A 16,047-nucleotide genomic window follows, 5' to 3' on the forward strand; every position below is an offset into this window, starting at 1 on the left:
ACATATACTCTTTTTCTTTTCACGAAAAAAAAAAATCAAATGAAAATTGCTGACGAGCTCTCTATTAATTTCCTACAATTGTCTTGTTTCCCAGAAGCAAATGTCCAGTAGAGGATGTACCTGGATGAAAACCTCCAAGTCAGCAATTTACGTTTAGTAAGTTTTCCACGTCGTATTAAAAAAAAAAAAAAAAAAAAAAAAATTAAAAAAAAAAAAAAAAAAGGAGACGACGACAGTGCTTATTCCCGGCCAGATCTCACCGGGCCGTCCGCTCCTGGCGCAGTTCGAGCCCGGCCCTGGGCAGGGCGGGCTCTGGGGTGATGATTTCCAGCACCGCCCCGCTGTGAGAGCCGCTCACAGGTTCGCTCTGCAGCGCGGGAGGGAGAGCGGCACCGGCCCCGCAGCTCTGCCCGCGCCACCGGGGCGGCACCTGGAGCTCCCGGAGCAGAACCAGCCCCGCAGGGCGGGGGGAAATCCCGTCAATCCCTACACCTCCGCCGGGCGGGGCTGGCCGGGCCGGGCACAGGGGGGAGCAGCGGCACCGCGTCCTCACGGCGGAGCCGCGTTCGCTGCACGGCGGAGGCGAGCGCCGGCGGGGCTGCGCCTTTAAGGGGCCGGGGGAGGCGGCGGCGGGCGGGCTCCTGCGCGCCGGGGCCGCTCCCTCCCGCCGTCCTTCTTTCCCTTCCCCGCTCCCTCCCCCGCCGGCTGGCCGGGCGGGCGGTGGGCAGTGCCCGTGGGCCGCCGCCGCGGGAGGGGGACGGGGCTCCCGGCAACCCGGCTCCCGCAGCCATGGCCGAGCCCCTGCGCCGCCGGCTCCCGCTGCTGCCGCTGCTCCTGCTGGCGGCCGGGGGGCTGCGAGCGGCGGAGCGGAGCGGCGGCAGCAGCAGCGCCATGGAGGAGCTCGCCACCGAGAAGGAGGCGGAGGAGAGCCACCGGCAGGACAGCGTGAGCCTGCTCACCTTCATCCTGCTCCTCACCCTCACCATCCTCACTATCTGGCTCTTCAAGCACCGGCGCGTCCGCTTTCTCCACGAGACCGGCCTGGCCATGATCTACGGTGAGTCCCGCCGGGGCCGCGGCACCGCCCGCGCTTCAGCCCCGGTGTCCGCCCCGGCAGGTGCCCGGAGGGGCGGGGGCGGCGGCGAGCCCGGTACCGGCCGCGCCCCTCCGTGCCGCCGGAGCAGCACCGAGCCGCTGCGGCTGGCCGGCGGCAGCGCCCGGTAGGCCAAGCCCCGGGCAGGAGGAGCCCCTCGCCGCAGAGCCCGACCGTCTCCCCGGTGCTCCTGGATCCCCTCCCCTGGCCGGCGCCTTTGCTGGGGTTGGGGACAGAAGGACGCTGAGGGGGGACACGCGGTCCGCAGCCTCCCGTGCGGCAGCGGAGCGGTGTCCTGCGGGAAGGTGCGCCTCGCCGCCGTGGCCGTGCTGCTGGGGACAGCGCTCCGGTGACCCTCCCCGCCGCAGAAAGGCAGCTCGCCGGCCGTACTTCCAGCAGCATGGAGTGCCGAGCCCTGCAGGTCATGCAGAGATGACTTTGGAAAGCGCCATCGCGCTGCCCTCGCCGCGCTGTGGCCGCACCACGCGGAAAAGGAGCGTGTTTAGCCTCCGGGTTTGCTCCCCGGCTGTCGGCGCGCTGCTGTCACCGGCGGCCCGCGTTTGCGGATCCCGACTGACCGCAGTGACACTGACCTGACACCCTGACACTGTCAGCGGCTCATCCCGAGCCCTCCTGGTGGAACGAGGGCTCTACTGATTTGAGTTCGCCCACTCTAGGCCCCTCTTCTCGGTGGATGTGAAAAAAGGGAAGGAAAATCCCTCAGGGGAAGCTGTGTGTCTCCCCCTCATTAGTGGGGCTGATGGCCCAGTGGAGCTGGGCTCTGCAGGATGATGTTAATGGTGCTGTCAATGCCTGGCGCAGGTGAGGGCAGCTGGCGCAGGGCAGCAGGTGAGCCTGACCTGGGGACGCAGAGCCCTGGCTCCGCGGGGAACTCCACGGCTGTGCTCGGTGCGCAGTTTGCTATGCAAAGCATAGTGGGCTGCGGTGAAGAGCAGCCATCCATTTGAAAAATTATTTGCCTGCTGGTGATTGGTTACTGCCATAAGCGCCGGGGGCACTTCGCCAGCGGAATCTGTTCCTGCTGAACCGTGTGAAACACCTGCCCGATGTTGGTCGGGATAAGCACATTGCGAGTAACCACACATGAGAAATTCAGTACTCGAGGCGAGGGGGAAAGTGAAGCGTTTCCTCCCCGATGAGTACTACTGCTCTTGAGAGCTATGTGATTGCTCGCAAAGCAGTGGAATTTTCCTCTGCTGATGCTTCCCTTAAACCATCCCAATTTGCTCTTAGTCACTGATCTCTTTGCTGCGCTGCTGTGTACTTCACATATGTTCATTGCTGAAAACTGACAAATTAACAACTGGGCATATAAGTAAGTTATGCACTGGCATGATAATGCTTAGCAGCTGAAGAGTGCCCAGGAGACAGCAGATTAACTGTCTGTATTGATCGGAAAAGAGACAGGGTAAGGTGGTATTGAAGATGTTTAGATATTACCCTAGTGTTGTCACCTTTGGAAAGTTCATTTATTATGTTTTATGATCACTTTAGTGGCTTAGTTTATGCTGAAAATCTTGTGTATGTGGGTGTGCTAATGCATGCAGTACAAGTGTCAGGGCATCAAGGGCATTTGGGTATGTGTTTTGATGAGCTGTGTGGGAAATGAGAAATTGTTCAGCTGGAGAGATTCTGCCTCTCATTAAACTCAAATTAGTTTGCTCTAAAACGCAGCTCCTGATTTCTGAAAGGGTTGTTAGGTTCCCGATTTGATGTGCAAATGATGAAATTTTGTCTTAGCAAAGGGACTATGCTATATCTCTTTCAGCCTCACTGGCAGCATCCAAAAATGAATAATTGGCTAAAACGGTTACATTTTCCAGGTGTGCCCTCACTTAAATAACTTTACTTTCATAGATTGTTCCCCAATATACTTGCCTTTTAAATGAGTCCCTCTATTATATTAAAATGCATGCTGTTCTCCCTCCCAAACAAACTGACTCTTGCCTTTTCATGGCAAACATCCTAGGAAACATGTTTAGTGCGTTCAGTTCCTACCTAACGTGGTTAACCTCCATGCTGGTAAAGCTCTGCTGAGACCTGGCTTCACTTTAACATTTCACAAGCTTTCTATAGAACGCCAAGAACAATGCAGCAAGTGCCGCAGTAACTTTCTGTTGTACGTCTGATAACTGGACTTAAGTCTCCTCTTCCTTCCTTGTTGTTTAAAAGACAGCAGTTAAACTGATAGATGGGTTTCTATTTTGCTGATAACGTGCTATCTGAGAAATGCACTTTTAAAAAAGCCATATATCTATTTAAAGTGCATATGTTTGATCACTCTGCCTTAAACACAAAATCGTAAGGCTGTATGTCAAAGAGTTTGTAGTCCTAAATGCACACATATCTATTAGTGCTGAATAGAATTGAATTCTAGCACTGAAACTGTAACAAGGGTGCTGCTCTGTGGAAGTTAAATACTAGCAAGTGTCAGCTGCTCCAGCAACAGTATTGCTAATATTGCAAGTGCAAGTTATTATGGAACATTAAAAAAATCCCACACGACCAAAGAAAGCACCAATCCAGAACAGAGAAATAAGGGAATTGAAACTTTGCTGACACATGTAGTTCAGCTAGTGATAATGATCGTGGTGCTTTCTGTTCTTAGTATTGGTCTGAGTTGGAGGATAAAGTATTCTAAGACATGTTTTTCCTGAAGAGGTTTGGTGGCCACTTTGTTTTGCAGGCTTCTTGGTTCTGCACTGAGAAGCATCACCGTGTAGTAGGAGCAGCAGGACATGGATGTGCACCTGGACTGGACAGCTCCAGGTGGACTTAAGGATGCGAGGTGATGATGGCCCCCCCAGCTGGTGGGCCTCCTAAGGCTGCTCCTTAGGAGGCAGCCCCCCAGATAAGCAGATCTCCCAGCAGATGCAGCGGTATCACTGCCACTAGGCAATTACTTTGTCCCTTTTCATAAGTGGTAATTCAGGCAACTGGCCACCCATGAATCAGCATAAGTGTCAGTCCTATCAGGTGCCTTCTTGTTCGTGGACCACAGTGCTTCAGATGAAAGTAAAAGCAGCTGGACTTAGGTGTAGACTGAAAGAAAAACAGTATATGAAGAGGAACATAATACTTCTGCTACCTTTTGTGGAACGCAAATGAGAGAGAAGCTGTAAATCTTCAGGATAAAAACATTATATCTGTTCTGTAATACTCTGTATCAGACTAAGTTTCTGTATCCACAGAGTAGATACATAAAAGGTCTATTTTTAGCTCATCTGGCTGCCGTGCTCTCAGTTAGAATTTTTAGTATCTATCTACACATGCTAGAGATGACCTAACTCATCTCCACTGCCAGCAAAATAATGTCAGTCTTTGTTTTTAATAAGCCACTTTGACATAAGCCTCCTAATACTAGATTCAGGATCATAACTGAACACCCAGTTTTGAGAACATTATCCTTTCTCTGGCAACCTGCTTATTCTTCCTGAATATTATTTTAAATCATTTTGTTACAGGCTTTTAAAGTGAGTCTTGCTCAGCTTTTTGACAGCTCAGTATATTTTAATTGTAATACAATCTTTTCTCTAAGCTTGCTTTATGGCATGCAGCTGGGTAGAAAAATTATAAATTCTTATTTTGAGAGAAATTTAGAAGAAATGCTATATAGCTTTTGTTACCTGCATGCATTTCAGATCTGCTCTTCAGGCAGGGCTAGTTGAATAGCTTAGAATTACTGGTGCTTCTGAAATATCTTTGGAGTACAATCAATCTATAGTCCTCAGGGCAGTGATTTTGGGTTTCTTTTTCTTTCTGTGGGTTCGGGTTTTGTTCTTGTTTCTGTGGGTTTGGGGGTTTTGTTAATTTGTTTCTATAAGGGTAGTGTATTTAATTAAGATAAATTCGTTCATTTTTATGTTTGTTAACTTCATCTTCATGAGAAGAAGATTTTGTCAAATCAGCACCAGAATACCCTCTGATCATGACATAAGCCAAAGAAGAGAGTAATGGCAACTTGGATTTCTTTTGCTTTAGGAAGACTGGTGACACTGTTAAAGTTGGTAGTGCTCTGCAGCACTGTGTAATTGTAGGAACCATGCAGAAGCTGAAGGGGGAAGGCCATCCCCTGCATGTTCTGTAATTCTCATCTAACTTAGAAAGTTATCACAAACAGATGCCAGGTCTGTAATACTGCAGAGCTCACACACATGCCTGCCTTCTGCTCCTGTGTGAGCACTCTGGTTGTGTTGGCTGGAGTGTGCTGAGCTGAGGGGAAGTAACCTGATGTCTGGTGCACGAGCTTGTTGTCAGAGTGAGGTGGTTCCATGACAGGTTAATGTTGCACATGTCTGAGCCCTGTAGGAGTTGGAGGTTTTCCTTTGTCCACTTCAGAAATTTTTTTTAGAACCACTTCCAACTTTGCTTTGCTGCTTTGCAATAGAAATACGTCTCTGAGCAGGTCTGTCAATGATTCTTCCTGAAAGAACACAAGGACTGAACTGGTCTGTAGATGCAGAGCATCAGCAGCAACTCAAGTAACTTCTGCTCTTGGTGCAGATAAGAAAACAGGAAACGAGATGGTGAAGGAGTATATAAAAGCTATCAAGTCCAACAGGATGCCCAGAATTACTTCTCAGGTGTTGATGATGTCCCCATCTCAGTGTTTCTTTACTCAGTCTTTAGGGGTCAGTGTTTTTTGGCAAGAAGTTGATGGGAGAGAGTTTTCACCTGTCTCCTTTTTGTTTGGTAAAGTGGGCCTTTGTTTTAAAGATGGTGAGAGAAAGGTGAAAGGGAAAGTTTCTTTAGCTGTGTTAACAAAAATCTGTGTGGCAACTAGTGTGTAATCTTATCTCTGGATTTCACAATACTGCACTGTAAATTTTCTGCAATGAACTGTAATTGGTCATTCAAACAGAATGAACAATTCAGATATTGTTCTTTTAGAAATTGAAGTTTAAAATGTTGTGCTGAATAGAAGTGGTTATAGATGTGTATTCCTTTGCAGTGTATCTTTAATAAACCTTCTCAATTCCCGTGCTATAGAAAGATTAGAACACCTGAACACTGAAATTGCCTTCACCCAAAGTAATGATCCATACATCAGGAAGTGCTTCTGGGTCACCTGTACAGGCAGTCCTGGGCACCATTTAGGAGTATTTGTGCAACCTGTGAAACACCTTTATGAAGTACTGAGTGTCCTGGGCTCTAGAGTGACTAGAGAGAACTCTACATCTCTGCTCTGTGTGGCCCCAGCACAACTGGAAGCAGTTGTAAGCCTTGCCTCTGACTTACTCAAACTCTCCCTTCTCAAGGGTTTGCCCTTAACTCCAAGCCGGGATGGTTTCCTGCAGTGCACGGGGATAGCTCTGGAAGCAGTGATGGGAAGGCTCAATTCCCTGTGGCAGAAAATTGTCATGGTTCAGCTAGCTATGATCCTCTTATATCCTCAGTCCCTTTGTGGATGCATAGCAGCCCTTTCCCCCCACTTCTTCCTTCTGAAAATTGGGCTCCCCTTACCTATTGGCTCTGCGAAGTAGTTCAAAACATCTTACAGAGGTGGCTGAAACCTTTTCCTGCTTCTGCTAGGGAGCTATTCCCACCCCCATCTGCTGCTATCTGAACAACCATTATCTCCATTAGGTAGAGGTGGCAGCTTCACCCTCAGCTATTTAGAAATCAGATGTCTGAAGCAGGAGCCTCAGCTCCACCAATATTAAAGAAAAAAAAAAATGTTAGAGGACAGTTTGCATTCTAGAACTATGTATCTTGGCCTATTAATGGGCCAGAAGTAAAAATACTTTGCAATTCCTGTCTAAGTTTTTAACAGGTGTTGTGTACCATGAATGTTCTCTCCTTGCTTACATGCTCAATGCTCTGAGTCCAGCCTTGGGCTGCTGAACTGTCCCTGTGTGTTCAAGAGACAGTTTCAGTATTTAACTCAAGTCTGTTGTTTCCATGCTGACAGCCAGAAATACCAGCTTGTAGACTTACTTTTTTTTTTTTTTTTTTTCCCCAACACAAAGTACTTATTTGTGACTCAGGATTAAAGCTTTATCCCCATTAAATACTGAATATAGCCTTTCTCGCCCTGCTTTACACTAAGTGGTGCCTATATTGAAAGAAGGTGATACAAGCAATTTTTCAGAGTGTTGTGAAGAATACACAGTCATTCTCAGCAGTTCAGATCTTTTTGTCTGCCAGACATAGGTAATTTAGCTAAAATGCACTGCTGTTTTCTCCCCTATTAAAAATCACTTCAGCCTGCAATTAACTAAGTGTGAAGGGAGAAAAGCAAAATTGTTGGAAACTGTTGGTTTGGGTTTTTTTTCCATGTCCTAAAATCAGACAAATCTCTTTACTTTAGAAGTACATAAAGAGCCTATGGTGGAAGAAACTGTTGGGTTTTTTTTCTTTTACTGGGGAGAAAGAGTTGAAGGCTCCCTCTAAATTGAAGTTGAAGAGATGAACTCTGCTCTCAGCCAGAGGAGGTGTGTGGTTTCTTGTGCTTTCTTCATGGCTTTGGTGTTCCGTGTTGCTTTTCAAAGGCTGGGTGGAAGCTCTTAATTTCTCTTGATGCAGATGTTGTGTGAGTGATACATGGAGAAAGATCACACCCTCTCCTGGCAGACCTCCTGTGGGTCAGCAGGGCTGCCAGGGGTGTCTGTGGGCTTGGCTACTCTGCTACCCCTGATGGCTCAGCAGTGGGGCAGAGCTGATGCCACAGGAGGGTCCTGGCCCTAATGCCACCCTGGTGGGACTTGCAGGTTTGCTGTAGCCTGGGCTACTTCTCCACAGCTGCCACTTTCTCTGTTTGTAGCTTTTTTCAAAATGCCTCTTCTTTATTGAAATAGGTCTGTGGCAGATGGTTTTTAAAGACAGCTGAAGCCACCAGAAAACCTGTTGCATGTTCTGTTTGAGTGTGTTAGTGATTCCTCTTCTGTTACCTTGTAAGCTCCTTGGACAGGAGTTTTAGCAGCAAAGCTGTGGGTCTTTGTGTGCTGGATTTGTAGAAATGTTTAAATAAAGTGGTCTGCTTATTCAGAATGCCATGCTTTTCCATAGCTGTCTTCACTTCTCACTTAGACTTCAAAACAATAAGCTAGGACTGAGGAAATTTTTTTAAAAGTAAGTTTGACATGTTCACCTGCTATTTTATTATGAAACAGAGGGACTATTCCTATCGAAAAAAAGGGATGGAAACAAAGGAGCATGTTACAAAAGGATTCTAAAATGCAATTAACTTGTCTGTGCATAAGATGACAGTCTTTAATGTGCTGGCTGTTTATGGAAGTGTGGTGTGTGCACCTGCATTTCTTGCTATCAGTAGCTAGTTGAAGAGAAAGCTGCTTATGTGGCTTGGCGTCACCTGCGTGTGAGAGTCTTCCCTGTATCAGCTCTGCAGCAGGGCACGCCATGTCCATGAGCAGTGCCAACACACTGGGAATGTAGTTATTGCTTCTGAGGCTCGGAGGCTGTTCCATTAATTCCGGAACTGGATTCAATATGAAAACTGCTGTTAACCTTTGCCTTTGCTTTGACTACGAGATACTAACAGAAAGATGTTGTAACTGATGATAGTTTAAAAATATCAAGTGACCCACATGGATATGACTAGCTTTTGGTTTTTACTCTGAATCCATTAAAATGAATTAAGCTATTGCTTCCACACTAATTCTAAGAAATTATTTCCCCCACACATGCACTTCTTAGCACTTGACATCAAGTCCTTCAGTGAAAGGGAACATGCATTTTAAGTGTCGTGTACCTCTCTGCTGTTGTTTCACTGCTGCACAATCATTCCTGTTTCTCATTCCTTTGTGACAGTCTTCATTGTTCTTACTGATTGTGTAATGGCCTTTCTCCTGAAAAGATTTTCCTCATCCAGGAGAAAACTGGACCATTCTTCTTAAAATGACTGTTCTTCTTAAAGTGCCTTCTTAGCGAGTGAACACCAACCTATTTTAATTGGCTTTTAGCCTTGCTGTGTAATTGATGCTTTAGAAGTTAGATTCCCTAGAAGAGTTCAAAGTGGCAATCACAGAGGGCTCCCTGGCTAGCTGGGAGGAAAGGGTATTCACAGGAGAATTGAAGCAGTGAGCGGAGTTGGCATCACTGGCTACTCTGCTGTTTTGCACTCTCTGGAAAATACAGGAAAAATATGGAAGAAAACTGGTGTAAAGGTTTATTTCTGTTGGGGAAGTGCCACCCGATTGCTTCTCCTGGGTTATCTTTGATATTTTAGTTGCTTATTATGTAATGTTATATATTAAGAGAAGAGGAAGCTGACTGTAAGTGACCTTCCACAAACATGCCTGGCATGTTTGGCTGTAGGATCCTCTCCTGGCTCACAAAATTCAAGTGGGCACTTCTGCTTGTTTGGCTTGTCTTGAAGATTTATATTTTGAGAGTCATCTTTATACCCTGCGCAGCATAAAGGGTGTGGCTTTGTCATACATATCTGCAATACTAGTGTCTTCCAGGGAACATATTCCCACCAGACATGGGTTACAGTGAATTGTTCTTGGAAGAAGATGAGTATTTGAAGATGTGTTGGTGTGTGTGAAATAACCTTAATGCTGGAATAGACTTTTACATAGACAACTGAGTGTCAGAACACTGTTTCAGGCTAACCTTTATTGCTTTTGATTCCTGCACAGCAGGATGTCTGACTTGGCAAAAATTTGTTTATGAAGTTGATTTTTATATCTAGAGACTTTTAACCTTCTTTCAACCATGTTCACTTGCGGTAAAGCAATGTGTGTACACACACACACACTCTCTCTCTCTCTTTCTGATTATCTTTTATGGAGATACATAGATATAAAATTAATCTTTTCCTCTACATGACTGGAGAGTTAGTGAGTGATTTCCTAATGATGATCAGCTTGTTAAGCTGCAGTAACAAAATACAGTTGCAGCATGCTCTGATTATACATGTGCCTGCATAACAGTGAAATGTCAACATAGATATCTGGGTGATACTTAGTACTTGATTATGTCCCCCATTTCCTCAGGGAGCCATAAAAAGAGTTTATTGCTTTTGCTGGCAAGTGCTTGAGTCTACTTGTTTCAACATTTTCATTTTTTGATCCTAATGGTCTTGGGATCTCTTCCAAAGTATAAAAGATGGGACAGTTACTTTTTTTTTTTTTTTGTTCTCTGTACTTCAGACATAAACATTTAACCTCATTGCATCAGGTGCTTATGATTTTAGATAGTGTTTTGTCAACCCTAATCCCAGATAGGGGAAACTTTGCATTATCTTTTGTTCATACAGATGATATAGCCCCTCTTCTAAAGACTGAAAGGCTGGGGCAGGAAGTGTAGGCATGATCTACTCTGCATTTATGATCACCTTATCCTTAGCCTGTGAAAGCTAAAGCACCCCATCAGGGTATCAATCTTCTTGGTACCACTTAAACTTATAGTTTTGTTCTCATTTGACAACCCTAGAGATTGTCTTTACCTCTCTGGTACCAGGCCACAAGCTGTTTTTCTGCATTAGGTGTTCCCTCTACTACAGCTCTAAGAGAAAGTTGAGACTCTCACAATTTTTGAAGCATGATATCTATACAATTTTTTAGCCTCCTTTTGCTCTTCTTCCTTCATTTGCATGATGATGACGCACAAGCTTTGCTCTCCTATAGTTCCTGTGGGTAATACAACTGTCATGTGTTTTAGCTCTCCGAGAAATTGTGTTGTGCTGACTGCCTGCTTTTTTGTGGGAATCTCCTAACGCTCTTCCCTTGTTACTTCATTTCTCTCCATGGTGCATCCAATAGCTTATTTTAAAGTTGACAGCCTGGATTCCTCTCCATACATCAGACCTACTTTTTTTTTCCATTCTAAACTAAAAATCTTTGCTCACTTCCCTGCCTCGTGGGAATGTGAGGATTGGCTCAATATCAGAATGGCTGAAATAGTTTGTCATTTCTATCTTCCTCCTGCTACCACAGTCTTCATCACTGAGACTGGTTCCCCGACCACTAATGAAACTATTTGTGCCTTGTCTTCTCCTGTAAGCTGTTTAAGCTGTAGAAGATATTTCCAGGTAACATGTGAGTAAGCTATGAATTCCTATGTCTCTCTACATATCTATAGTCCAGGCTTTCACCCTTTGACATTCTGGTTTTCAAGGCATGAAGGAATTTTGTTCAGATTAAACTTTTGCTGTCTGTGTTATAAGTAACTTTTTTCCCCTGACCCTCTCTTGCTTTGTTTCTGTTTCCTCAGTTGTCCTCAGTAAAAAGGACAAGATAAAGATAAGTCATCAGCCTGAAAGATAAAGATGCCAGTATCTCTAGGACTATTTAATCATAACAAGAATCAAACTAACGGTTTTTAACTTGCTAATAGACTGTGTCAAGACCAAGACCTAGTTTTTAGCCCTTATACTTTAAAAAAAGGCTTAAAATTTGACTAACGAGCAACGTATGGGTTTCAGAGCTATGAGAAGAAAACTTGGACCATTGCGACTATTTACCACCAGGGTTATGTTATAGAATTTTCCTTGAACAGTCAGCAAATTTGAGTTAATTTGTGACATTTCTAATAAGTAACAAGTTTGTAAAAAAATGTCTTTCAGTAAGTTAAATCTTCCAAGATCTTCAGAATACTTAAAGGCAGGAAAGGGCAATGCACAAAAACAATAATTGGAGCTTTTGTAATTATGTCAAGGTGCCAGAATCCCAATGATGCAACACGTGCATGGCATTTTTGATCTTTGAACAGATCACATTTGACCCATGTGTGTGCACCCACACACAACATGCACACCTCAGAGCTGAATTGCTCACTTTCTGGAATAGCCTGTTCTTGTGTAATACTCTGTCTGAGCACAGAGACAGATTTCTGGTGCTTCACTTGGTTGGAAACACTATTTATTTGCATTTGATTTATTATAGAAAATATATAATTTTTCATGTGGATATGATATTTTTATTAACACCAGAAAAACATTTCAACTAAAACTTCGATTCATCGTTCTGTTGTCCTGATACATAAACTGAGTGCATGTTGTGGGGAGAATATTAAAAGTCCATGAATCATATACTGAGATAAATGTATGACTGGTGGAAACATGATACACCTGAAGTTAATAGTTAGGTATATTCCTAAATTTAACCGCTCCTACTGTAGGTGGTTTTCCTGTTACATTGTATTTGCCTTACTGGTTGAGAGGATTGAAACAGCAGCTTGTTGACAAATGCAGATTTATGGGAAGTTCCTGTTGAAACAGGGGCTTTCTGAGGTTTGGAGGCAGTGAACTGGTGCGACCAGGAAGGTGTTCTAGAGGTGTTAAAAAGGTTTGGGAAGACATTACTGATTTCTGTTAGCAGCAGTTTGCCAGAGGTCCATTCCCTAGTGCTGGGCTTCAAAGTTAAGGAAAATTATTTTGAAAACAGTAACATATTTTTAAAATGTCTGTAATGGCTGGAGCAAAGCTCATTTTCATACTGTAAATTGAATTGACCAAGTTTCTTGTGCTAGGAGTTACTACTAATGGGATGTCACATTTGCAGGACATATTCTGTTATACAAGTGATTGTATTGGCCAGGAAAGTTTATCTGTGACTTAGGGTTTGATGGGCTTGAGAATCAAGCAGTCTTGTTGTAAGCTTCAGTGAGTAGGAGGTCAGCCAGTACTGAAGAAGTCACCTAACCTGGCCAGAAGAAGTTGCAGAACAGATTCCTGCAGCAAAAGGTACCCAAAGGAGAAATGCTTGGCTTGTGTCTGCAGAGAGAGATGAAGGCAGAGGACTCAGGCTTATTGAAATGGCCTGAAATGCTGACTATAAGAAGACAGAAATATCGGGGGGTGATATGAATTTTTTTTAGGGATGAAAAATCAATGGTTGAAAAAATAGAAGTTTTCTGCAAAGAAGAAAAATATTCTGATTTACTAGTCTAGTTTTCCTTGCTATATTCCTGTGATATTTGTTTGACCTTTCTATTTAGTCTGTGGGTCACAGTCCAGTAACCTTGAATCTTTGAGATAATAAATAGGAAATCCTGAAAAAGAACACTTTCTCTTAGGAACTTAAAGAAGGAGAGTCCTAGCTGTGACTGGGACTGTTGAGGTAAACAGCAACAAAGGTTTTCAGAAGTCAATGTCAGCTGCACCATCTCTGAACCCCACAAGTAAATTGCTCAGCCCTCAAAAAATATTTTATTCACCTGTTTATGCTGCTGCTTTTTTTCTTTGTATTGCTCCTTGCTTGGTACACCTACAGGAATAGTATGATAGCAGGGAGTAGGAGAATAGTTGGGCTAATGCTGCTCATCAGCCTGAAGCTGGAACCCAGTTTTTATCACTGCCTGTTTATATGGGATGGAGAAAAAAAAAAGTGTGTGTGTATTTACGGTTCCATGAAAAGCATCCAAGCATCGTAAAACATTTCCATTTTAATTTTTGCCTCTTAAAGATGGAAAATCATACTAGGTCTGAAGTGCAACAGGAAAGGTTTGCTCAAGATAGCTTGGGAAACTCACTGCTGAATCAGATCATGAGCTGTGATTCTGTCCTTGCTCATTGATTTCCGTCAGTGTTGTCTTTACAGTTCCAGGAAAAGCGGAACCTCTGCTTTGAAGCAGTTGATTCTGTGCATGCTCTTTGCTCTTGTAATGATCACACAGGGCCCCAGCTAAACATGATCTGAGTTTGTGTGTCTACCTGTGCCTGCAACACATCCATTTTCCTTTGTTATGGCCATGCAAAGCAGGCAGGCTGCTACAGCTCTTACAGGAGAAGGGCGAGCTAGAGACTGTGGGGGTGCTGGAGTGCCCATGACTCTTAACCCAGCACAGAGGAGTGGAGGGACTTCTTGTGGCCCTTTCTTTCTAGTCAGCAATTATAAAAAGAGGTGACTAATTTTTTTTTTCAAGGGTATCTGAATATTGGTAAAACAATTAATGGGGGGATTTCCTGCCTTGTGGGGCTTTGGTATTTGCCACAAGTGTCTTCATATTGACCATTGTGTGCATTACTCATGTTGCAAGATCCTCTCAGTCCTTTATTTCCATTTGTTTTGGTGCACTTTTTAGTTAGTGTTGTAGCAGAAAGATTTTAGCACACTTGCTAACTTTCAGTTGAATTTAATGGTAAGTTTTCTACTTAGACTGCTGGAATATATGATCTTTTACTCAGGGAGTAATCAAAACTAAATCCAGTCCTCAAAGCAAATACTTTACTAGTGACCAGCCATTATGCAGGATAACAAATATGTGAATTTTATATAGGTAGTGTTATTGTCTGCCATTTTTTTTTAATTGTTATGTTTGTGGCCTACAACTTGGCAGCATGACACTCTGAGTGTTTTCCCAATGATGTGGCAGCTCAGTCTGTCAGCATTTAGCACTAGCAGTTGGGCACACCTTTTGTCAGTGCTTTGCTATTGTAACAAATATGACAGTTTCTCCTGCACCCATCTGGATCTCATAGCCTGAAACATTATGGCAACAATGATATAATGCTGTGCCCATCCCCAAAGTCCTGTTGCTCCTTTTGAAATATTACAGCTATATATTTCAGAAGAATATGGTAAGCTGAAGAGTCCATTTGCTTTCTCAAGATAATCCCAAAACTGGTTCTGTATACCTAAGTCTAACAGCTAGATAAAACTTCACTGTAAGGAGCAGTTATTCAATTTGATTTCCCATTTATTGTTACTTAACCTGCTCATATTTCATAATAATTTCTCTTTCTTGAATTGATATGACTTGTTAAAAGAAAAAAAAACCCACTTTTTACTGGGTTGCATTTGCAATTGTATAATTTATTTTTAGAATTTGAGAGAGATTTTTTCTTTTTATTTCTGTTGGGCTCTAGCAAAAGCACTGTAAAGCTGGTTTGCCTGCTACTGAGGAAAGGCTCACTGAAGCAGTAATTCTATTGAGGTTCTCAGCATGAATGGACATTGCAGCAATCATTTTTCTTTTCTCAAGAACTATTTTAACTGCTGCAGCTTCAGAACACGTCAGGACCTGACATGGACATATTTTCTTACTGAAGCGGCAGAAGGCTTTACAATACCTGCAACAGTGTTTCAGCCTATCTGTAACCTCTCTTTATTTTTGTCATTCCTTCTTTCTGTGACTTACTGATCCCTAAATAAAAAGGAGTGGGGAAAGGTAGCCCTTCTGCGTATTTGGGAGAGAAGGTACTGTGAAAAAACTCTACTCATACAGAAACACGTGATTTTTGAAATACAACATTTAAATGATGCAGTGCTTTGTAAACCATTTTTACTCAATTCCCACAATTTTCCTCTTTTGTTTATAATGGGTATGTTTGCTAGCTGACCATTGTACAGATGAGCAAATCTTCAGTGCATGCTCTGAAAGCTTGGATTTTCTTTGGGTTGATTTTCATTATGGCCCTATTGCCATTCTTTACAATCTGAAGAAAGCCTGCATTCATAAGCATTACTGCATCTGCAAAGGATGAAGAATAAGTAGGAATGATGAACTCCAGCAGTCATGAATGGCCAGATTGTCCTGGGCATTTATTCAGTTGTCAGTATATTGTGGAGTATTTGGGCTGAAAAAAAAAAAAGTTAGCATTGGGTAACATACTCTTTTTATTAAAAGCACAGTAGAGTACTCAGGGATGGTGTACAGTCCAAGGCACACTAGTACAGCACATGCTGTCTCTCTTCCTAAGTGTGATTGATTTGTTTATTTCTCACTGAAAGCTTGTAATTTTGGATTTTAATTCTACTTTCCATTGTTAGCTGTGCTTATCTTATCAGACAAGTCTTATCAAAAGGTGCTTGCAGTTCTGAGTGGGATGCTGCACTGTGTTATGCTAGGAGCACTGAAGAAGGAACACTCTGCTGTGCTGGCTGAACATCAGAGTTGATTCTGGGGCTGAAATGTACTGTGTTTCTCAAATATAAATAGTACTGTCACCAAGAGTTGTGTACCTTCATATTCCAATTTGCCCTTGATGGGGTAGGTGTTGGTAAATGCAGATTTTTTTTTTTTTT

The 16,047-nt window shown here is 43.6% G+C and overlaps 1 protein-coding gene across 3 annotated transcripts in view; it reads left to right on the forward strand.

Annotated features, from left to right (window-relative positions):
* Positions 1–354: 354 nt before the first annotated feature.
* The window catches only part of SLC9A7 (solute carrier family 9 member A7), a 76,272-nt gene continuing 60,579 nt past the window's right edge, over positions 355–16,047 (forward strand). Inside the window, exon 1 of one of the 3 annotated variants that reach the window (XM_038127530.1) lies at positions 355–1,057. In XM_038127530.1, the coding sequence (XP_037983458.1) occupies positions 790–1,057 (268 nt within the window). In that variant the 5' untranslated portion in view covers positions 355–789. The remainder of the gene's footprint in view (positions 1,058–16,047) is intronic. The other 2 variants (XM_038127435.1, XM_038127339.1) reach the window with 2 other exon arrangements.

Source organism: Motacilla alba, chromosome 1, assembly GCF_015832195.1.
Source record: "Motacilla alba alba isolate MOTALB_02 chromosome 1, Motacilla_alba_V1.0_pri, whole genome shotgun sequence".
Lineage (NCBI taxonomy): Eukaryota > Metazoa > Chordata > Aves > Passeriformes > Motacillidae > Motacilla > Motacilla alba.